Source organism: Macaca fascicularis, chromosome X (genome assembly GCF_037993035.2).
Source record: "Macaca fascicularis isolate 582-1 chromosome X, T2T-MFA8v1.1".
NCBI classification, from domain to species: domain Eukaryota; kingdom Metazoa; phylum Chordata; class Mammalia; order Primates; family Cercopithecidae; genus Macaca; species Macaca fascicularis.
The window spans coordinates 23,665,899-23,689,581 of NC_088395.1; the positions used below are offsets into that span (position 1 = coordinate 23,665,899).

A 23,683-nucleotide genomic window follows, 5' to 3' on the forward strand; every position below is an offset into this window, starting at 1 on the left:
TACACTCCAGCCTGGGTGACAGAGCGAGACCCTGTCTCAAAAAAAAAAAAAAAAAAAAAAAAAAAAAAAAAAAAAACCAGAACCCCAGATACTGTCACCCATTCTAGTTCAATTTACTAGTAAATTCTCACTACCTAATGTAGGAATAAGCAATGACTAACAACAAAAAAAGAGATACTTTTAATTTTCTTTAGAGACCAAGCTACTATAGATTTCTCTTCTGAAGGACAGCATTCAGAGAAAGTCTCTCAGTATTTACAGTATTCTGTAAAATCTACATGCAGTGTTGACACTGTGCTGTTAGAACAAATCCTTATCCTTTCACCAAGTCAAATCATCTAATTGCACAGAACACAGAACTATGAGTACATGCTCCTTGGCTAATTGAACTTCTTAGTCACCCAGTTATCTTATTTGGTTGCAACACAATCCCTGCTGGTCTACGAAGACCAAAATTCTTGCTGGAGGATTTGGGATTTTGGATCTCTGTTTATTCTTCAATCACACAGCTAATGAGCCTCTCTCGTATATATTTTAGTTTTACTTTTTCACGAAAAATATTCAATTCCTGTACTTTTGCTGCAGATAATATATATATATATATATATATATTTTTTTTTTTTTTTTTTTTTTTTTTGAGACGGAGTCTTGCTCTGCCGCCCAGGCTGGAGTGCAGTGGCCGGATCTCAGCTCACTGCAAGCTCCGCCTCCCGGGTTTACGCCATTCTCCTGCCTCAGCCTCCCCAGTAGCTGGGACTACAGGCGCCCGCCACCTCGCCCGGCTAGTTTTTTGTATTTTTTAGTAGAGACGGGGTTTCACCATGTTAGCCAGGATGGTCTCGATCTCCCGACCTCGTGATCCGCCCGTCTCGGCCTCCCAAAGTGCTGGGATTACAGGCTTGAGCCACCGCGCCCGGCCGATAATATATATATTTTTTTCAGACGGGAGTCTCGCTCTGTCGCCCAACCTGGAGTGCAGTGGTGCGATCTCAGCTTACTGCAAGCTCTGCCTCCCGGGTTCACACCATTCTCCTGCTTCAGCCTCCCAAGTAGCTGGGACTACAGGCGCCCACCAGGCATGGTGGCTCACGCCTGTAATCCTAACACTTTGGGAGGCCGAGGCGGGTGGATCACCTGAGGTCAGAAGTCCAAGACCAGCCTGGTCAACATGGTGAAACCCCATCTCTACTAAAAACATAAAAGTTAGCCAGGCATGGTGGCGCGCACCTGTAGTCCCAGCTACTCTGGAGGCTGAGGCAGAATCATTTGAACCCAGGAGGCGGAGGTTGCAGTGAGCTGAAATGGCATCATTGTATTCCAGCCTGAGCAACAGAGCAAGACTTCATCTCAAAAAAAGAAATTAGCATTTTACAACTGAATATATCTGGTTTTAAAGAACACACTGGAAAAAGCTAATCCTTTCTATTGCTATGATTAGCTGAAAGAGCAAAAAAATAATAGCAACTATAATAGATACGTTAAATGTATCCAATATAAGAAGTGGGATCTGATTCTGAATGGCTAAATACCCTGAATACACACCACTAACAGGAGCTATATAACCAGTCTCACATATCTGAATAAATACACATATACACAGAAATTGTTTTGTTACACTAAGAAGCAGCATTTTCTGAAGAGGGATGAAAATCATTCTGTCCTGCTTGTGTGAGAGGCAATACAGTATAGGGGTTAAGAGCCCAAAGGCTGGGCACACTGGCTCACACCTATAATTCCAACACTTTGGGAGGCCAAGGCAGGCGTATCACTTAAGGTCAGGAGTTTGAAACCAACCTGGCCAACATGGTGAAACCCCATCTCTACTAAAAATATGAAAATTAGCTGGGCATGTTGGCGGGCACCTGCAGTACCAGCTCCTCGGGAGTCTGAGGCAGGAGAATTGCTTCAACCCAGGAGGTGGAAGCTGCAGTGAGCCGAGATTGTGCCACTGCACAGCAAGACTCTGTCTCAAAAAAAAAAAAAAAAAAAAAAAAGAGCCCGATCATGCTGCTTATTAGCTGAGTGACCTTAGACAAGTTACCTAGCCTCCCTGATCCTCAGTTTCCTCATCTGTAAAATGGGGATAATACTACTACCTATCCCATAGGATTGTCAAAAGGATAAAGGAATTAACACATATTAAACCCTGAAGGGCATGTCTAGAAGATCATGTCTAATATACTGACAAGTCCTCAAAAAACTCTAGCTATCATTATTCCAGAAAGTCATGCTTCTCCAAAGTCTCCTCTAAAGAGCAAAAAGAACCAGGCTGGGCACAATGGCTCATGCCTGTAATCCCAGCACTTTGAGAGCCCAACGTGGGAGGATCACTTGAGACCAGCGTGGGCAACATAGGGAGATCCCGTCTCTACAAAAAAATTTTAAAATATTAGTCAGGCGTAGTGGTGCACACTTGTGGTCATAGCTACTCAGGAGGCTGAGGTGGGAGGATCACTTGAGCCCTGGGGAGGTCAAGGCTGCAGTGAGCCATGATCGCACCACTGCACTCTAGCCTGGGTAAAAGAGCAAGACTCTGTCTCCAAAAAAAAAAAAAAAAGAAAGAAAGATTGCCTCAGCCAGGCACTATCATGGACCATTGCCAAACATAGAATCAACTGAGGAGAGGAAAGAAGGGAGTTAATGAATACAGAGAAACACTTTGGTCAATTTATTTGGAAAATTGTGGTCCTAGAGCCCCACTGCTTTGCATGCTGCCTTAAGAAATTTGGAAATACATTCCTGTGACACAACAAAGGCATAATTGGAACACTTTTTGAAAAATGTTGCTTACACCAATAGCATATTGGTAATAATAAATCTACATCATACTGTCAACATAGTATTCGGGAATATTCGGGTAATAGTAATTTTTTTTTTTTTTAGACAGTCTCACTGTCACCCAGGCTGGAGTGCAGTGGCGACATCTTGGCTCACTGCAACCTCCACCTCCCAACTTCAAGCGATTCTCATGCCTCAGCCTCCCGAGCAGCTGGGATTACAGTTGTGCACCACCATGCCCAGCTGGTTTTGTATTTTTAGTACAGACAGGGCTTCACCATGTTGAACAGGCTGGTTTTGAACTCCTAACCTCAAGTGATCAGCCCGCCTCGGCCTCCCAAAGTGCTGGAATTACAGGCGTGAGCCACCACGCCTGGCATGTAATGGTGACTCTTCACTACATTTGGTATCCTATTTACTGATAATCTGATGGAAACTGTGGACCTTGAGCGGGTGTGGGAAGGGCTGGAATACATTTTTGCTCACACACAAAATGGTATATACTATTTCAGGAGGTGCACAGACCCTTTTTGATACCCCCATGTCCTCCTATATTTGAAGATTCTGATTCAAACCAACCTCCTTAAGAAACTGAGGCCCCAATTTCGGATGACTTTCCCCAGTGCCAATCAACGGGCACACCAGCAGAGTCCGGATGAAGCCCAGTTCTTCCGATCTCCCCCAACACGCACACAAACCACACTGAGGTGGAGGAGGTGAGAGAATGGTTTTAATCAATACTTAACACTTCAGTACCTCAGGGTTACTGGCTTATCTCCTGATAAGCCCTCAGGAGTCTTACTTATAGCAAAACCTCTAGGCCTTTACTGTGGAGAGGACTTTGTGACGCTCAAGTCCAAGGACCTCATGAGTGAACCTTTCCAATCAAAGGAAATCAAGGAACTCAAGGCCTCCACGGCCGGCCTAGGGAGTCACGTAAGTCACCCTGGAGGTGTGAATAGAAATGTCTTGGCTCAGCCCTGGGTCCCAAGCATACAGCAGTTGGCAAGGAAGAGTGTTCAGTGCAATAACAGGCAATGCTACTCATATACCCTCCACTCCGAGGAAATAACCTCTATTTAGAGACTAAACAAAGTCAGGTGCCTCTTGCAAGTCTAAAAAAGAAAAGAAGCTACAAAGGTTGCCCACCAAAGAACCTAATCATCTCAGTCGATATTCATTTGTGAACTCCTCCTCTCACTAGACACTAAGAGATTATCTGCTTAACGTTCAATAGTTTTTTGTTTGTTTGTTTGAGACACAGTCTCACTGTGTTGCCCAGGTTGGAGTGTAGAGGCGCGATCCCAGCTCACTGCAAGCTCTGCCTCCCAGGTTCACACCATTCTCCTGCCTCAGCCTCCCGAGCACCTGGGACTACAGACGTGCACTACCACGCCCGGCTAATTTTTGTATTTTTAATAGAGAGAGGGTTTCGCCATGTTGGCCAGGCTGGTCTCAAACTCCTGGCCTCAAGTGATCCATCCACCTCGGCCTCCCAAAGTGCTGGGACTACAGACGTGCACCACCACGCCCGGCCTCAATAGAATTTTCAAGAAAGGAACACAGGGTTATGAAAGCACTTGAACAGGACCATGGAGCTTTTGTAGAAGACCTTTCACATTGCAAGCTAAAGTCAACTGTGGCCCCTCTCATAATGACTTTCAGTTGTCTTCAAATAGTTTAACAAAGGTTTTTTGTTTGTTTTTAAGTACTATAAACAAGAGAGACAGAACCCTACAACTGATAACAAAGTCCCCAGGAACAGTGAGAGAGAGATCCAGGACCTCCAAGAGAATTGATGGGGTTAATGTGAGTCAAAAGCACGATGAGTCACATCAGGGGGACAGGCCCACTGGCAGCGAGATAACTTCAGAAACTGGAGTAGGTGTGAGCCTGGGAGCCAGCAGGCAGAAAACTCGGAAAGGCTGGCATGCTCACGTGAAAGGGATTAGAGAGACCTGGATACGCTCGGAGTCTAAGGCCCTCAGGCCTTAACTGTGCCAGCTGGGAAGATTACATATACAAAAAGGCATCCTCCCTTACCCACGTGGTCCAATCAAAGCACCCAGCCTCTTATAAGGGCTTTGTGGCTCATTAAAGGTAAAGTTCAAATAGGCACCAGGGCCCTAGACGCACAGTCCTTGGGTCCTGGGAGCCAAAAGTTACCCTGCAATCTCTGCCAATGTTACAACAAACTTAAGTCACAGCCTAAGTAGGTCAAGCATTTAATCCTAAAAATGTCCTCCAAAGGAGGATGGAGGGCTAGAGGTAACACAGAACTCAAAATACCATCTTTCTGACAAGGGGCTACCCCAACGCGGCTACCAACCACACCCCTGATGAGCAAGGAGAAAGGAATTTTAGGGAACACCCAACTTCCTCCCTTAAAAGTGTCGCTTTGCTTTTAATATCAAACTCAGTGCCAGAAGTCGCCAAAGTGGGGGCGAGGTTCTCCCAACCCAAGGCCGGCGGGCTCATGTCCGGCCGGAGTCACAGTGGGCGAGCGCCCCTTATCAGCGAGCCCAGATGCCCATACGTGGCCCACTTCTTCCGCCGGGGCCAGCCCGGAGCTCAGAGGGAAGGCGGGGGCGCCCCAGGCTACCGCCCTGCCAGCCCCTTCCACGCGCTGCCACCTACCGCAGTGCTGCCCGCCTCATTGCACTAGGCTGCCGTGAGCGCGATGGAGAACCGGGTCCCGCGCGCTAGTCGGCGGAGGGAAACTGAGGCGATCAAAGACGCATGAGCACCCGACCGCGCCCTAGCTGCGAGACAGCCTGGGGGCCGGACCGTGGGGTCCGGGGGTGGGGCTTCGCTGTGCCGGGGCGGGGCCGCGCTGTGCCGGGGCGGGGCCGCGCTGTGCCGGGCGGACCCTACCAGTTCATTGACTGAAGGTTGGAGTCCGCCTCTGCGGAGCTTCCTACTCAATCAGCTGTGCAAGTCGTGTTGCTAGAGCGAGGACCGGCCTATTCTCGGTTGAGTAAACGAACCACGCAGCAACGCCAGAGCGTGATGTCGAGAAGAGGCGCGGCCCCGCCTGGTGGAACTTGTCTCCTTTATCCTTGATCCCCGCGTCTTGGCTTCGTCTGTTCTTACCCTGGGCTGCACATTGGAATCTCCTGGGCAGCTTTCCAAAATACTGATACTTGGCCGGGCGCGGTGGCTCACGCCTGTAATCCCAGCACTTTGGAAGGCCTAGGCGGGCAGATCACCTGAGGTCAGGAGTTCCAGACCAGTCTGGCCAACATGGCGAAACCCCGTCTCTACTAAAAATACAAAAATTAGCCGGGCGTGGTGGCAGACGCCTGTAATCCCAGCTACTCGGGGGACAGACACGAGTATCGCTTGAACCCGGGAGGCGGAGGTTGCGGTGAGCGGAGATCGCACCACTACACTTCAGCTTGGGCGTCAGAAGGAGACTCTGTCTCAACAACAACAAAAAAACCCTGATGCTTGAGACCCACTGGCTGGAGATTCTGGTTTAGTCCTGGGCGCGGTCTGGGCTTCGGGATGATGTCTAAGGGTGCCCCCAGGTGATGCTAATGTAACCAGAGGCTAAGAACCACTGACCTAAAGGGAAAAACATTGTTCGTCTTCTCTTCTCGGCCTGACCCCTAATGTTTGACATCTTGGCCGAGCTAGAGAGATTCAAGGCCAGAGCGTTTAAGATTCTTTCACCCTACGACCTAATTCTCCATTTCTTTCAATGGTTATTACTGACTTGCTTGCATTGTGCCAGGCACTATTGCAGAGATTGGGGTTACAAAAAGAAAAAAAGGACAAAAATCCCCGCCCTTAAGGCGCTTGCCTGTTGATAAGGAAGGAAAACAAATCAACAAACAAGTTAGCAAATAACATGATTTCTTTCTTTCTTTTTTTTTTGAGACGGAGTTTCGCTTTTTTTGCCCAGGCTGGAGTGCAGTGGTGCGATCTCAGCTCACCGCAACCTCCGCCTCCCGGGTTCACGCCATTCTCCTGCCTCAGCCTCCCGAGTAGCTGGGATTACAGGCATACACCACTATGCCTGGCTAATTTTTGTATTTTTAGTAGAGACAGGGTTTCGCCATGTTGGCCAGGCTGGTCTTGAACTCCCGACCTCAGGTGATCCACCCACCTCGGCCTCCCAAAGTGCTGGGATTACAGGCGTGAGCCACCGCGCCCGGCCAACATGATTTCAAATATAGTAAAGCAGTTTAAAGGAGAAATAAGGTAATGAGTGGGGATCTTTTGAGAATATAAGCAAGTCGTGCTTTGCCTCTAAAGATGGCAATTTCCTAAAAGGCAAGGGCCATATGCTTTTTCACAATACCTCATGCTAAGTAAAAATGTATTGATTTGAATTAAGCTAGATTTCTGTTTTGAATCACTTCATGAGTTACACATGGAGCATGGTCTTCAGCTTTCTCTTTCTACCAAATTTCCCCTGCTTTTATCAATCTCACATCTGGAAGACACCCCTTTTAGCCGACAAGGATCTCTCCTTCATTTTTGTTCACATTGTCTGTACCTTTTCAGTGATTGTCTTGTTGGTTTTGTGTCAGCCATATTTCTTTATACTCTACCACACCTAACACAGAGGGCAATAAATATTGTATTGAATTATACTATTTTTGTTCTTCTTTTTACTTGAACTTTTCTTAGAAGCAATAGGAGGCTCAGGGAGAAAAAATAAGTATAAGAGAGAATTTTTTGTAAATGGTATAATAGGTAGGTACAGTTTATAGTTTTTCCTGCAATCGAGTCACCTTCCATCAATTTCCAAATTATAAAGACACATTCTCATCAATATAATAAACACCATCGATGTTGGCTGGAACAGCCGAAACCAAGGACTTAATGCCATGCAGATGCCATCTCTCTATTGCTTATCTTTGCTTTCCTTTGCATACTGGCTTCATTCGTTTTTCACTCTATGTAATGGCATTCTCCATATGGCAATAGAAGCTCCTGAACTTTACATCTTACAACAACAGCCACACACATACAGACTGACCCAAATTTCTACGGCCCAAGTACAAAAAAATTCTGAGAAGAGATTCATTGGTTCAATTTGGATCAAGTACATACTCCTGGACTAGCCAACTGTGGCATCGGGGTAAGGAACCCTTGCCCTGACTTACGAGGAACTGCCTCACCCAGACTCATGGCCAGGTACTGGGTCACAATCTACTAACACGGCTATTTCCATAAGTAACTGTACAGACGGGGATACGGAGCACCTTCTTAGAAAAGGAGTACGGAGGCCAGGCGCGGTGTCTCACGTCTGTAATCCCAGAACTTTGGGAGGCTGAGGCAACTGGATCACCTGACGTCAGGAGTTCAATACCGGGCTGGCCAACATGGTGAGACCTCTGTCTCTACTAAAAATACAAAAATTATCTGACTGTGGTGGTGGGCACCTGTAATCCCAGCTACTCGGGAGGCTGAGGCAGGAGAATCACTTGAACCTGGGAGGCGGAGGTTGCACTGAGCTGAGATCACGCCACTGCACTCCAGCCTGGGCAACAGAGACTCCATCTCAAAAAAGAAAAAAAAAAAAAAGGAAAGAAAAGAAGAGGAGTACGGAGCAGCCAACCACATAGATGTCCACTACAGAGGTTAAAGAGGGAAAAAAATGATCACATCACTTAGCCCACCTACCTTAGTTCTAACTTCAGGGAACCCCTGCTAGACCCAGCCTGCCTAGCATTCATCCACGAGTCTCTAATTATCTCAATTGGCAGCATGCATAAAATTCTTTTTTTTTTTTTTTTTTTTTGAGACGGAGTCTCGCTCTGTCACCCAGGCTGGAGTGCTGTGGCCGGATCTCAGCTCACTGCAAGCTCCGCCTCCCGGGTTCACGCCATTCTCCTGCCTCAGCCTCCTGAGTAGCTGGGACTACAGGCGCCCGCCACCTCACCCGGCTAGTTTTTTTGTATTTTTTAGTAGAGACAGGGTTTCACCGTGTTAGCCAGGATGGTCTCGATCTCCTGACCTCGTGATCCGCCCGTCTCGGCCTCCCAAAGTGCTGGGATTACAGGCTTGAGCCACCGCGCCCGGCCAGCATGCATAAAATTCTTAAAACAGCTTAGCAACTCTGATTTCTGTGTGTGTTGTTGTTGTCGTCGTTATTGTCAAGCATATATGCTATAACACATTTTGGATAGCAGGGAAGGAAGGGGAAATGGTCACAAAATCAGAACAGGAAACGTACAACGATTGTATAGTGGCGAGAATCACTGTCCTTAAGTAACAGGTTCTCTACCCAATGTTTTTGTTTCCTGTTATGTTCTATTAGTTCTATTTTAATATGGTCTCAGGGTAACAGAGATGGTATCAATTGTGTAATTAAAAGTTACCTAATCATGCACTGACAGATACATAAGATATTATTAATGTCATTATTACAAGTAAAACAATAAAATCAAATAACAAGGCTGGAAAGCAGTATCCCAGCACTTTGGGAGGCTGAGGTGGGAGGAGATCGCTTAAGAACAGGAGCTCAAGACCAGCCTCGTCAACATAGCAAGACCCCATGTCTTAAAAAAAAAAAATTGTTTAAATCAAACAACAAAACCTAACAAGGCATTGTCAGTTCTTTTTTTTTTTTTTTTTTTGAGACAGAGTCTCGCTGTGTTGCCAGGCTGGAGTGCAGTGGCATAGTCTCCACTCACTGCAACCTCCACCTCCTGGGTTCAAGCGATTCTCCTGCCTCAGCCTCCTGAGTAGCTGGGATTACAGGCATACGCCACCACGCCCAGCTAATTTTTGTGTTTTTAGTAGAGATGGGGTTTCACCATGTTAGCCAGGCTGGTCTTGAATTCCTGACCTCGTGATCCACCCGCCTCAGCCTCCCGAAGTGCTGGGATTACAGGCGTGAGCCACCACACCTGGCCAATGGCATTGTCAGTTCAAGCTAGTATTATGAGTGAAAAATATCCAGTTACCATCTTTCCTTGGGCTGCTGAACAATATATACTTTTGGATATCTGATTTAGGTAGAAAATGTTCCCGGAAAACTGTCATCAACTTTCAAACAAAGTGATTCAAACTACGATTTCAACAGGACAGAGAAACTTTTTAAAAACATCTCTTATTTCCTGAATTATTCAGATTATACAAAAGGATCCACAATAAGGTTAGGAGGGGAGGGCCAGGTACGGTGGCTCATGCCTGTAATCCCAGCACTTTGAAGCTTGAGGCAGGCAGATCACCTGAGGTCAGGAGTTCGAGACCCGCCTGGCCAACATGGCAAAACCCCATCTCTACTAAAAGTACAAAAAATGAGCAGGGCATGCTGTCATATGCCTGTACTCCCTGCTACTTGGGAGGCTGAGGCAGGAGAATTGCTTGAACCCGGGAGGCAGAGGTTGCAGTGAGCCAAGATCATGCCACTGCACTCAGAGCCTGAGCAACAGAGGGAGACTCCATCTCAAAATACAAATAATAATAGTAATAATAAAGTTAGGAGGGGAGAAGGAAACAATGTAAAAGTATTTTCCAGCTGGACACCGTGGCTCACCGCTGTAATCCCAGCACTTTGTGAGGCCGAGGCGGATGGATCACAAGGTCAGGAGTTCGAGACCAGCCTGGCCAATATGGTGAAACCCTGTCTCTACAAAAAATTCAAAATTAGCTGGGCATGGTGGCACAAACATGTAGTACCAGCTGCTCAGGAGGCTGAGGCAGGAGAATCACTCGAACCCAGGAAGCGGAGATTGCAGTGAGCCAAGATCATGCCACTGCACTCCAGCCTGGGTGACAGGGCGAGACTGTCCCCAAAAAAAAGTATTTTCCACCCTAACGTTAAAGAAAAAAACAGAACGACTAGTGGGCTGTTACATGAATGTGCTTAGTTTTTTTGTTCGTTTGTTTGTTTGTTTGTTTTTTGAGACAGATTCTCGCTCTTATCACCCAGGCTGGAGTGCAGTGGCCCAGTCTCGGCTCACTGCAACCTCCGCCTCCTGGGTTCAAGCGATTCTCCTCCCTCAGCCTCCTGATTAGCTGGAACTACAAGTGCCTGCCACCATGCCCGGCTAATTTTTGTAATTTTGTGGCCCCCAGATCCACTTTTATGACTGCTTTTCAAATCCAAGTGTTGAAAGGTTCTCGTCCAGGAGGCTGAGGCAAGAGAATCACTTGAACCCAAGGAGGCAGAGGTTGCAGTAAGCCGAGATCGTGCCATTGCACTTCAGCCTGGGCAACAGAGCAAGACTCCATCTCAAAAAAAAAAAAAGAGAGAAAGGTTCTTGTCTTTAGAAATACTTTTCCCGGCTGGCGCAGTGGCTCACGCCTGTAATCCTAACATTTTGGGAGGCTGCAGCAGGTGGATCACTTGAGGTCAGGAGTTCGAGACCAGCCTGACCAACATGGTGAAACCCTGTCTCTACTAAAAATACAAAAATCAGTCAGGCACGGTGGTGCACAACTGTAATCTCAGCTACTCAGGAGGCTGAGGCAGGAGAATTGCTTGAACCCCGGAGGCAGAGGTTGTAGTGAGCCGAGACCACGCCTTTGCACTCCAGCCTGGGTAACGAGAGCAAAATTCGATCTCAAAAAACAAACAAAAAATGCTTTTCCCGCTAACAATTTTCTCTTGCTTAAAAATGGCAAACATGGCCAGGCACGGTGGCTCACGCCTGTAATCCCAGCACTTTGGGAGGCTGAGGAGGGTAGATCACTTGAGGTCCGAAGTTCGAGACCAGCCTGGTCAACATGGTGAAACCCTGTCTCTGCTAAAAATACAAAAATTAGCCGGCCGTGGTGGCGCATGCCTGTAGTCCCAGCTGCTTGGGTGACTGAGGCAGGAGAATTGCTTGAACCTGGGAGGCAGAGGTTGCAGTGAGTCGAGATCGCGTCACTGCACTCCAACCTGGGCGATGAAGCAAAACTCCATCGCCAAAAAAAAAAAGAAGGAAAGAAAGAAAAAGGCAAACATTTAAAACATGTAATACTATTATTAACATAGGATCAGAGGGTATTTGTAAGAACAGAACATCTGCATTTCAGGGTGTCACCTTCAATAAAGCTGTCTCTTTCAATAATATAGGGATACAGAGTCAGATGTACAAAAGGTTTATTGGGGGCAATGCCTATAAAACATAAAAGGGAGAGGGAACAGGACCAGACAGGGAACACCTTTAGTTCATGATGTTCTCAGGACTAAAACCTGAGAAAGGAGAGGGGCCAGGAAAGATATTTGGGTAGGAGGAGCCTTGGACTGCAGTGCAGCTCTGAGAAAGCCTAGGCCTGTGAAACAGAGAGTGCTGGTGCAAAGATTGCCCTCCCGAAGAGTCCCGTACTGGCCAGAAGTGGTGAGCCCTTGTACCACGGCAGTGCCTGGCCTTTGCTTTGAGGCTGTCTGGGAAGCATGTAGCCTCAGCTTGAAAGCTGAGGCAGATCCTGATGGCTGTCTGCTAACTCTACCCCTTGTGGCAGGTTCTCTGCTGAAGGGAGATCTGAGTGGGACACCTCCACGGCTAGCACGGGTCACCCCCTGCACTGCACAGATCGATTTCTCCATACACATTCAGGGAACTCCTCCATGGTTCCCATGGGTCTCTCTTCCTGAAGGGTAACTCAGAAGAGGGAGCTTAGTAGGACTAACTACAGCCCCTGTCACTACAGTTGGTATTGGAGTCACAGTTGGTTCTCATCTTGTCTCTCCTCTACCATGTATTTTAAATGCCCCTCACCTCTAGCTTTCCTGAAGGTGTAACCCAAACCCTCATTCCTGGGAGGTCTGAGCCCCTGGTAATCATATCCATTTCACACCAGGGTTGCCGCACGTGTCCATTCGCAGTCACAACCAGGCAAAGGAATACCAAGAAGTGCCCAACTAGATTGATCACCCAAGTTCCACACACATTTCTCTCTGCCTCATTGTACAACAGCAGCCTCTTCCTGCTGATTGAGAGCAAGTATCCCTGCCAAGGTGCTGACTCCTTGGCCATAAGAAGTCCAAAGGCCTGGCCACACCCACACTTGTGTCCACTGGCAAGAATGTGCCCCTTTGCAGAACAGAACCTTGAACCCTGCAGAGCCCACAGTTGCAAATTCAGGAAACATGAGTCCCCCTGTGGGCCATGAGAAATGATGGTAATTGGAGGCCAGGTGCAGTGGCTCAAGCCTGTAATCGCAGCACTTTGGGAGGCTGAGGTGGGCGGATCACTTGAGGCCAGGAGTTCAAGAGTAGCCTGGCCAAAGTGGCGAAACCCCATCTCTACTAAAAATACAAAACTTAGCCAGGCATGGTGGCACGCGCTTGTAGTCCCAGCTACTTGGGAGACTGAGGCATGAGAATCACTTGAACCCGAGAGGTGGAGGTTGCAGTGGGCCGAAATCACACCACTGCACTCCAGACCGGGCGACAGAGTGAGACTCTGTCTCAAAAAAAAAAAAAAAAAAAAAAAAAGTATTCTCTTGCTGGCCTTGAAGAAGAAAGAAGTTATACAATTGCAAGAAAATGAATTCGGGGCCGGGCGCGGTGGCTCAAGCCTGTAATCCCAGCACTTTGGGAGGCCGAGACGGGTGGATCACGAGGTCAGGAGATCGAGACCATCCTGGCTGACACGGTGAAACCCCATCTCTACTAAAAAAATACAAAAAACTAGCCGGGCGAGGTGGCGGGCGCCTGTAGTCCCAGCTACTCGGGAGGCTGAGGCCGGAGAATGGCGTAAACCCGGGAGGCGGAGCTTGCAGTGAGCTGAGATCCGGCCACTGCACCCCAGCCTGGGCGACAGAGCAAGACTCTGTCTCAAAAAAAAAAAAAAAAAATTCTGCCAACAACCAAATGAACTTAGAAAACAGACCCCAGCCCCAGCTGACACCTTGATTCCAGCCTTGGAGACCCTGAACAGAGGACTCGGCTAAGCTATGCCCAGACTCTTGACCCACAGAAACTCTAAGGTAATAAACATGTGTTGTTTATGCCACTAAATTTGTGTTAATTTGTTACCTAGCAATAGAACATGAATATAGTGCCTATATTTCATCCTGGAGGGTGGTACCCCATACTTGCAGAGTCTTGTCTCCAAGCCGGCACTTCAGTTACACCTTCAGCAGATCATTCAAATGCTCTGTTAGGATGGCTACTTGTGAAGGCTGTGGTATATGATATGAACGATGAATCCTATTGGTCAGGACCTGCTCCCAACTCCGCCTTCATGATGAAGCAGGTCTCCTCAGATGCCATCTGGTGTGAGAATCCAGGCCTGTGGATCAGGCATTCCAAAAACCCCAGGATAATCATGGTAAATGAGGCCCTACAGGTAGGAAAGGCAGTCATACTTAGAGAAAATACTGATTCCTGTGCCAGCAAATCTCTGGCTCTTCTCAGGTGCAGTGGCTCATGCCTGTAATCCCAGCACTTTGGGAGGCCAAGGCAGGTGGATCAGTTGAGGTCAGGAGTTCAAGACCAGCCTGGTCAACTGGTGAAACCCCACCTCTATAAAAATACAAAAATTAGCCGGTCATGGTAGCATGTGCCTGTAATCCCAGCTACTCAGGAGGATAAGGCAGGAGAATCACTTGAACCCAGGAGGTGGAGGTTGCAGTGAAGCAAGATCGGGCCACTGTACTCCAGTCTGGGTGGTAGAGGAGATTCAGTCTCAATAAATAAATAAACAAATAAATATTTTTTTTAAATCGCTGGCCCTTCTAAAGTAATACGGTCCAATGTCATCAACTTGCCAATTAGCTTGTGAGTCTCCTTGAAGAAGAGTGCCATGTCAGGGGACTTGGCATTGGTCTCTGATGGCAGGTTGGACATTCAAAGGTGGTAGTAACCAGATGAACCTTCGTAAGTGGGAGTCCATGCTGTTGAGCCCAGGAGGCCTGAGAACCTGGGGAAGGCACTGGTGCAAGTCCCTGAAGCTATGAGTGTCCCTAAAGTCTAATTGCAAACACAGCAGGCATAATTGCACTCCCAGATATGATGAAGCCCTGTGCTTGGGGGCCAGTCGCCAAGTCAACATGCAGACTGCCAGTTCAGAAAAAGGACAGCAAATGAGCAATTAATGTAAATGTCTACTGGATTAAAAACCCAGTTAAAAACAATATTGCTGGCCGGGTGCAGTGGCTCACACCTGTAATCCCAACAGTTTGGGAGGCCAAGGCGAGCGGATCACCTGAGGTCGGGAGTTCGAAACCAGCCTGACCAACATGGAGAAACCCCATCTCTACTAAAAATACAAAATTAGCCGGGTGTGGCGTCACATGCCTGTAATCCCAGCTACTCGGGAGGCTGAAGCAGGAGAATCACTTAAACCCGGGAGGTGGAGGTTGCGGTGAGCCAAGATCGTACCATTGCACTCCAGCCTAGGCAACAAGAGCAAAACTCGGTCTCAAAAAAATAAAAAAATAAAAAAATATTGCTCCATATACAGTTGTGCCTAGTAGCTCAGGAGACTACCATCAAGTCCATTTTTAAAATGTGGTTTTCTCGGGCAGGCGCAGTAGCTGATGCTTGTAATTCCAGAACTTTGGGAGGCCGAGGTGGATAGATCAGCTGAGGCCAGGCGGTCAAGACCAGCCTGGCCAACATGGCGAAACCCCATCTCTACTGAAAATACAACAACAACAAAAAATTAGCCAGGCGTGGTGGTGCACACCGGTAATCCCAGCTACTCGGGAGGGTGAGGCATGAAAACTGCTTGAACCTGGGAGGCGGAGGTTGCAGTGAGCCTCGATTGTGCCACTGCACTCCAGCCTGGGCAATGGAGTGAGACTCCTTCTCAAAAAAAAAAAAGTAAAAAAGCGGTTTTCTGAAATGTCATGTAACATTACCTGATTATCTGACCCCGTACCGTCTATCATCATTTGACTGGGGATGGAGGTGAGGAAAGAAGTGAGATCAAGACATGAAACAATTTTGCTGGACTCAGCTCAGCGATGATGCAAACTTTACATTTCAGAGCTCTAAGGGACCTGGAAAACTATCCTATTCCTTCTCTCCTCTCCTCATATACAAATGTTTTTGTAAATTTTTGTACAACTTTTTAAACAATGAGGCTGGGCATGGTGGCTCACACCTATAATCCCAACAATTTGGAAGGCCAAGGCGGGAGGATCACCTGAGCCCAGGAGTTCAAGACCAGCCTGGGCAACGTAATGAGACCTCGTCTCTACAAAAAATACAAAAATTAGCCAGGCACAGCGGCCCATGCCTGTGGTCCCAGCTACTTGAAAGACTGAGACAGGAGGATCACTTGAGCCCAGGAGGTCCAAGCTGCAGTGAACTGTGATAGCATTCCAGCCTGGGCGATAAAGCGAGACTGCATCTCAAAAACCAAACAAACAATGTTTTTAACAAGGAAAATATGACTTAGTGAACTTAAAAGACTTGCCTAAGGCCATAATGGCAGAACCAGAACTATAATCCAAGGCTCCTAAAAGCCAGCCAAGACATTTTTCAGCCCCCTACATCATCTCTCAAGAGCTATGAATATACACAACAGCAATTTGCATGGCTAAGCACATGTTCTGAGAAAAGAGAACATGTTTTCCAATTGGTAAATCAAGCTGCAACTTTTAGAAAAGAAAGATACAATACAAAAAGAAAGAAAAAGGAATCAAACTTTTTACAATAATCAGTTAAGCAAGTTTTTTTATGATTTGAGGCAGAGATGAATCAGAAAATTCCACACTGCTCTCCCCTCTGACTCTGAGGGCTATTTTTACGGAAGTGGCCTAAGATGCTTATAGTAATATAATAAGAGTCAAACGTTTCCTGGCAGCCAATCTAGAAAAAAGAATAGAATATTGGAATTGGCAACAACCCTATAAGAACAGGTTCAGGCTGGGCGTGGTGGCTCACGCCTGTAATCCCAGCACTTTGGGAGGCCAAAGTGGGAGGATCACTGGATCTCAGGAGTTTGAGACCAGCCTGGGTAATATAGTGAGACCCTGTCTCTACAAAATAAAATAAAATAAAATAGCCGGGTGTGGTGGCGCATACCTGGGGTCCCAACTACTCAAAAGGCTGAGGTGGGAGGATCACTTGAGCCCAGAGGTTGAGGCTACAGTGATCTGTGATCATACCACTGCATTCCAGCCTGGGCAACAGAGTGAGACTGTGTCAAAAAAAAAAAACAGGTTCAGCAAACCTGACCCCTAAAGTAGAAATGCCTTTTTGTAACCCTTTTTCCAGAAGCTCCCCATTCTTTAGGGCAGTTCTGTTGGGGTATTCTTGTTATTAAACATTTTTCTTTACATGGAGCTAATATCTGCTTCCTGGAACTGCCCCTGATATGACACAGAATAAGTCTAAGTCTAGTCCCACTGTCTTTTTTTTTTTTTTTTTGAGATGGAGTCTTGCTTTGTTGCCCAGGCTGGAGTGCAGTGGCGTGATCTCGGCTCACTGCAACCTCCGCCTCCCGGGTTCAAGCGATTCTCCTGCCTCAGCCTCCCGAGTAGCTAGGACTACAGGTGCATGCCACCATGCCCGGCTAATTTTTTGTATTTTCAGTAGAGACGGGGTTTCACCATGTTAGCCAAGATGGTCTCGATCTCCTGACCTTCTGATCCACCCGCCTCAGCCTCCCAAAGTGCTGGGATTACAGGCATGAGCCACCACGCCTGGCCTAGTCCCACTTTCTTGTACAAGCCTTCAAGTTTAAATCTTTGCCATGTTACTCCTTTCCTTTCATCTTCTTGAGTTCAGTTAAATATTGCCAGTTCCTTCAATGACACAGTGGTTTGCAGCCCTAAACCAGAGTAGTCGTCCTCCAAGGCTGTTTAAGGCACGTATTCTACAAACACGAATGCAGGATGCTGCTATATGCCATTCCATGTGCCTGGGGGAGGATGTCCACCCCGACATTGTAATGAGAAAAAATAACTCCACTTCTCAGTCCAGACATTGGGTAAATGTTAGTAGATGTACAGAACAGGTGCATATTATTCCATACCCTCCCACCCCAATCCTCTATTCCATGATCATCTCAACTCCTTGCCTCTCATGGCACTTGGGAGATTGAGGATTGATCAATCCCTGATTGTTACTGATGTCTGATGCCCAGCCTATAACTGATCTCACTACTTACTTCCCTTCACTTGTGACTAATTATAGAAGCAGTTATATCAAGCAGGGCCAGGGTCAGGACCAGGATGTGGCAAGTGAGGCATTTGCCTTGAATGCAAATTTGATTTTTCTAATATTCCATTGAAATATTATTTATCTTGATTATTGGGGGGTTTGCACCCCTTTAAATTCTGCACAGGTGAATGTCTCACTTGCCTCTTCCTAATCTCGGCCCTGATTCATGGTTGGATTGACCAGTGAGACCAAGAACCAAGAGCTTGGACTAACCAAGAGGTCAGAGTTCATTTTGAGTGATAGCCCTCCTATTCAGCTAGAAGAGAGATTTATCTGATTTCCCTTAAACCTCCCACACACAGAGAAATTGTCAGATTTCATCAGAGCAGGGGCCATAGGTCCATATATCACCTCCCACCAGAGTGCCAGCCCCTGATGTACCTTTCTGTCCTATTCCAGGGCTTAGATATCTAACTCGTGAACCACTAGGCAAGAAGAAGTCAGAATACAAGAAAAATACTGACGGTTGAAGGCACCAATATTGGAATCCTCCATTGCTGATGACCAGGTTAGTCCCAAGGCCTTTTGGTTAAAAGTAATGAATTTTTCAAGTGAAAGGTGATAGGGCTGGTTACATTTGGGGTCAGCAAAGTCATAAAGAATATCACCAGAAGCAACTCTTACTAGTTGGTTTGTTTTGTTGTTGTCGTTGTTGTTTTGAGACAGAGTTTCACTCTTGTTGCCCAGGCTGCAGTGTGATGGCACAATCTCGGCTCACTGCAACCTCCGGCTCCTGAGTTCAAGTGATTCTCCTGCTTCAGCCTCCCAAGTAGCTGGGATTACAGGCACCCACCACCATGCCCGGCTAACTTTTATATTTTTAGTAGAGATGGGGTTTTACCATATTGGCCAAGCTAGTCTCGAACTGCAGACCTCAAGTGATTCACCTGCCTCAGCTTCCCAAAGTGCTGGGATTACAGGTATGAGCCACTACGCACGCCCGGGCACTAGTTGGTATTTTTAAAAGGGGTTCCTATTGAATTTCTATATTGTTGTTTAACATAATTAGTAAAAATCTGCCAGGGTAAAAATTACAGGATTGGGCCAGGTACAGTGGCTTATTCCCGTAATCCCAGCACTTTAGGGGGCTGAGGCGGGTGGATCACTTGAGGTCAGGAGTTCGAGACCAGCCTGGCCAACAGGATGAAACCCCATCTCTACCAAAAATACAAAAATTAGTTGAGTGTGGTGGCACACGCCTGTAGTCCCAGCTACTTGGGAGGCTGAGACAGGAGAATTGCTTGAACCTGGGAGGCAGAGGTTGCAGTGAGCCAAGATTGTGCCACTGCACTCCAGACTAGGTGACAGAGTAAGATACCGTCTAAAAAAAAAAAACTGACCAAATAATAGTATGGATAGTATTGTTTATTGAGCACTAACTCCTTAAATAAGCACTAATCTTATTTAATACAACAACTGTATGAGGTCAGTATTACCATTTTATAGATAAGGAAATTGTGGTTTAGAGACATTAAGTAACTCTCCAAAAAGTCAAATGACCAGCAATTGATAGCTACCACACATCTACCAAATATTAGGTTGGTGCAAAAATAATTGCAGTTTTTGCCACTGAAAGTAATGACCAAATAAAAAAAAGTAATGGCTATTATCAGATGTGTAATTAGTTGTGTCCTTCTCCACCAGAGGGCGCAGTCCTGCACCCGAGACATGCCGTGAAAAACTGATAATGGGGTAGATTTGAAAGTAGGCTCATGACCCCAGTCATTGGTAACAGCAATCAGTGGTGGAATCAGGGGATTCTGAAGTCAGAGGACTCAAACTTGGAAATGAGAAATCATCTAGAAATCTAGATGATCACGGGGCCTCAAACTGGAATATTCAAGTTCCCTTTCATGTACATATTCAGCATTCTCCAAGCCTTCAGACAATATTTCTCCCTTTTTGGTTTGTCGCCCCATGGGGACAAGTGTATTCTACATTTATTTTTACTCTGGTAAATTATAAAGTAATGAATGACAGATAGTTCTAACTTAATTGACAGGCTCCCCACCAACATTGCAAATAAAATGACTTGAAAATTGTCATCTCAGAACCCTATGTCTGCATTTAATTTTCGTAATCTAGGACTCTTTTCTATCTAAAGCCAGTAAATAAGGAAACTGTATTTCCACTTCTTTCTACTGTACTTTGGCAAAAATCGATTCTGGACTTCTTACTACTATTTCATTGTGTCCTTTCAGGTGGATGTGAGTCTGTCTCATTTATTGGTTACATCCTTACACATGTATCATTCTTACCCATCTCTTAGTCCAGTCTACCATGGAAACAGTAGGTGATGACAGGACAGTAATAAGCATGAAATTCAAAACCAGAAGTGTGAACTGATGCTGGAGCTACAGGGTCATTATTGTCTGCAACTGGAGTGGACCATTCCTGCTGTCTTGTCCTTGGTATGGCACTGACATAAAGATACAGTAAGACTGAAAGTAAAGATTAGGAAAAAGGCTTATCAGGTAAATACTTACAAAAATAAAGGTGTACTGGCCGGGCACAGTGGCTCACACCTGTAATCCCAGCACTTTGGGAGGCTGAGGCAGGCGGATCATGAGGTCAGGAAATCAAGACCAGCCTGGCCAACATAGTAAAACCCCATCTCTATAAAAATACAAAAACTTAGCTGGGCGTGATGACAGGAGCCTGTAATCCCAGCTACTCAGGAGGCTGAGGCAGGAGAATCGCTTGAACCTGGGAGGCTGACGTTGCAGTGAGCTGGAATTGTGCCACTGTACTCCAGCTGGGTGACATAACATAAAAACTTTGAACTTGCTTGTACTCAATAACATAGTCTCAGTTTAAAACGCATTAATAAATTTGACTTTTTTTTTTTTTTTTTTTTTTGAGACAGGGTCTCACTCTTTTGCCCAGGTTGGAGTGCAGTGGCAGTATCACAGGTCACTGCATCCTCAACTTCCTGGACTCAAGGAATCCTCCCACCTCAGCCTGCTGAGTAGCTGGGACCACATGTGTGCACCACCATGCCCAACTAATTTTTTAAATTTTTAGTAGAGACAGGGTCTGCCATGTTGCCCAGGTTAGTCTCAAACTCCTGGACTCAAGAGATCCTCCCACCTCGACCTCCCAAGTGCTGAGATTACAGGCATGAGCCACTGCACCTAGCCAAACTTGACTACTTTAAATTGAAAGACTTCCATATGACCAAAGACACTATTGACAAAAAAGTATCCTAGCCACAGATTCAGTACATGTCTGTAACAAAAATAACAAAAGGGGAGGGATTAGAATAATGAATTAAATAAAAGGGCTACTACAAATGAATAAGAAAAAGAAAAACAAGGCAATCAAAAATGGACAAAAGTCAGCCCAGTGTGGTGGCTCACGTCTGTAATTCCAGCAGTTTGGGAGGCCAAAGTAGGCAGATCCTGAGCTCAGGAGTTCAAGACAAGCCTGGTCAACACGGTGAAACCCCATCTCTACTAAAAATACAAAAAAATTAGCTGGGTGTGGTGGCGGGCACCTGTAATCCCAGCTACTCGGGAGGCTGAGGCAGGAGAATCACTTGAGAGGCAGGGAGAATCACCTGGGAGGCAGAGGTTGCGGGGAGCTGAGATCATGCCACTACACTCCAGCCTGGGTAACAGAGCGAGACTCTGTCTCAAAGAAAAAAAGGACAAAAGTCATAAGTTAGAATTTTACAGAAGAAGAAAAATATATGGCCAATAAACATATGAAAAGATCACTATCACATTAATCAAATTTAAACCATGATAAGATACCATTTCATACCCATCAGATAAGCAAAACCAAAAGGTCTGAAAATATCAACTATTGGTGATAACGGAGAGCACCAAGAATTCTCATTCACTGCTAGTGCAGGCTGTAAATTGGTATGATCACCTTGGAAAACAAGTTAGCACTATTTCACAAAGTTGAACACGTGTATACCCTGTGACCCAGCATTCCAGTCTTAGGTAAATACCCTATAAATTCTTGCTCCTGTACACAAGGACATACACAAGAATGTTGTTTCAAACAACATTGTTTGAAATGGCCAAAGAAAGGGAAAACAAGGCCAGGCGCAGTGGCTCATGCCTGTAATCCCAGCCCTTTGGGAGGCCAAGGCGGGCGGATTGCCTGAACTCAGGAGTTCGAAACCAGCCTGGGCAATATGGTGAAACCCCATCTCTACTAAAAATACAAACATTTAGCCGGGCGTGGTGGCAGGTGCCTGTAATCCCAGTTACTTGGGAGGCTGAGGCAGGAGAATCAATTGAACATGGGAGGTGGAGGTTACAGTAAGCTGAGATCACACCACTGCATTCCAGCCTGGGCAACAGAGTGAGACTCCATCAAGGAAGGAAGGAAGGAAGGAAGGAAGGAAGGAAGGAAGGAAGGAAGGAAGGAAGGAAGGAAGGAAGGAAGGAAGGAAGGAAGGAAGGGAGGGAGGGAGGGAGGGAGGGAGGGAGGGAGGGAAAAAGGAATGAAGGAAGAAAGGAAAGAAGGAAAGAGAAAGAAAGAAAAGAAAAGAAAGAAAGAGAGAGAAAAGAAAAAGAGAACGAAAGAAAGAAATTAGGGAGGGAGGGAGGGAAGGAAAAGAAGAAAGAAGAAAGAGGGAGGGAGGGATGAAGGGAGGAAGGAAGGAAGGAAGGAAAGAAGGAAGGAAGGAAGGGAAAAGAAAGAAAGAGAAAACAAATCTAAATGTCCATCAACAGGAATTTTTTTAACTTTGAATGCTCCAAGGAATGATTTTTAATCCAATTAATTCATAATGCATTACCAAATCAGTTTCAAGGTCAGTACTCCTTCCTTGGATAGATTTCAAATGGATAGATTCATATATGAATACGTGTAAACACTCTAAATAAGGGACAGGCTACCCTGCACGGTTGGTGTCATTAACTGGAAAAAGCTGTGTGGCTCTTTGTCTCCCACAGGGGCTCACAGGGTTGAAATGCTTGTTGAGTTTACCATGGTTCAGATACTGGCCCTCTGATATGCAAGTCTGAAACTTGATTTGTCACTTCAGTAAAGGTAAATCTATGTGTCTAGGAGGACTCACATTAGCGAAGAGACTGATATATGAAATTAGAATATCAATTTCTTTCTTTTTTTTTTGAGACAGGGTCTCTCAGTAGGTCAACGCAGGCTCAGGTGCAGTCACGGCTCACTGCAGCCTCAACCTCCCAAGCTCAAGCAATCCTCCCACTTTAGCCTCCCAAGTAGCTGGGACCACAGGTGCGCACCACCATGCCCAGCTAATTTTTTAAATGATTTTTGTAGAGATGAGGTTTCCCTATGTGATCCAGGCTGGTCTCGAACTCCTATGCTCAAGTGATCCTCACATCTTGGCCTCCTGGGATTACGGGACTGAGCCACCACACCTGGCCTCAATTTTTTTTTTTTTTTTTTTTTTTGAGATGGAGTCTCTCTCTGTCACCCAGGCTGGAGTGCAATGGCGCGATCTCAGCTCACTGCAACCTCCACCTCCTGGGTTCAAGCGATTCTCCTGCCTCAGCCTCCTGAGTAGCTGGGCTTATAGGCACATGACACCATGTCCAGCTAATTTTTATATTTTTTAGTAGATTTGGGGTTTCACCATGTTGGTCAGGCTGGTCTAGAAGTCCTGACCTTGTGATCCACCCACCTCGGCCTCCCAAAGTGCTGGGATTACAGGTGTGAGCCACCACGCCCAGAGTTTTTTTGTTTTTGTTTTTGTTTTTTTGAGACAGGGTCTCACTCTCTCGCCCAGACTGGAATGCAGAGGTGGAATCTCAGTTCACCAAAACTTCTGCTTCCTAGGCTCAAGCAATTCTCCTGCCTCCGCCTCCTAAGTAGCTGGGATTACAGGCACAC

The 23,683-nt window shown here is 46.3% G+C and overlaps 1 protein-coding gene across 8 annotated transcripts in view; it reads right to left on the reverse strand.

Annotated features, from left to right (window-relative positions):
- ACOT9 (acyl-CoA thioesterase 9) overlaps positions 1-5,554 on the reverse strand; it is a 39,431-nt gene extending 33,877 nt beyond the window's left edge. For all 8 annotated transcript variants that reach the window (XR_012430375.1, XR_012430378.1, XR_012430379.1 and 5 more), the window contains exon 1: positions 5,416-5,554. Coding sequence is in view for 2 of the 8 variants with exons in the window: in XM_005593175.5 (XP_005593232.1) it covers positions 5,416-5,435 (20 nt within the window). In the remaining 6 variants the exon portion in view is untranslated. The remainder of the gene's footprint in view (positions 1-5,415) is intronic.
- Positions 5,555-23,683: the final 18,129 nt, after the last annotated feature.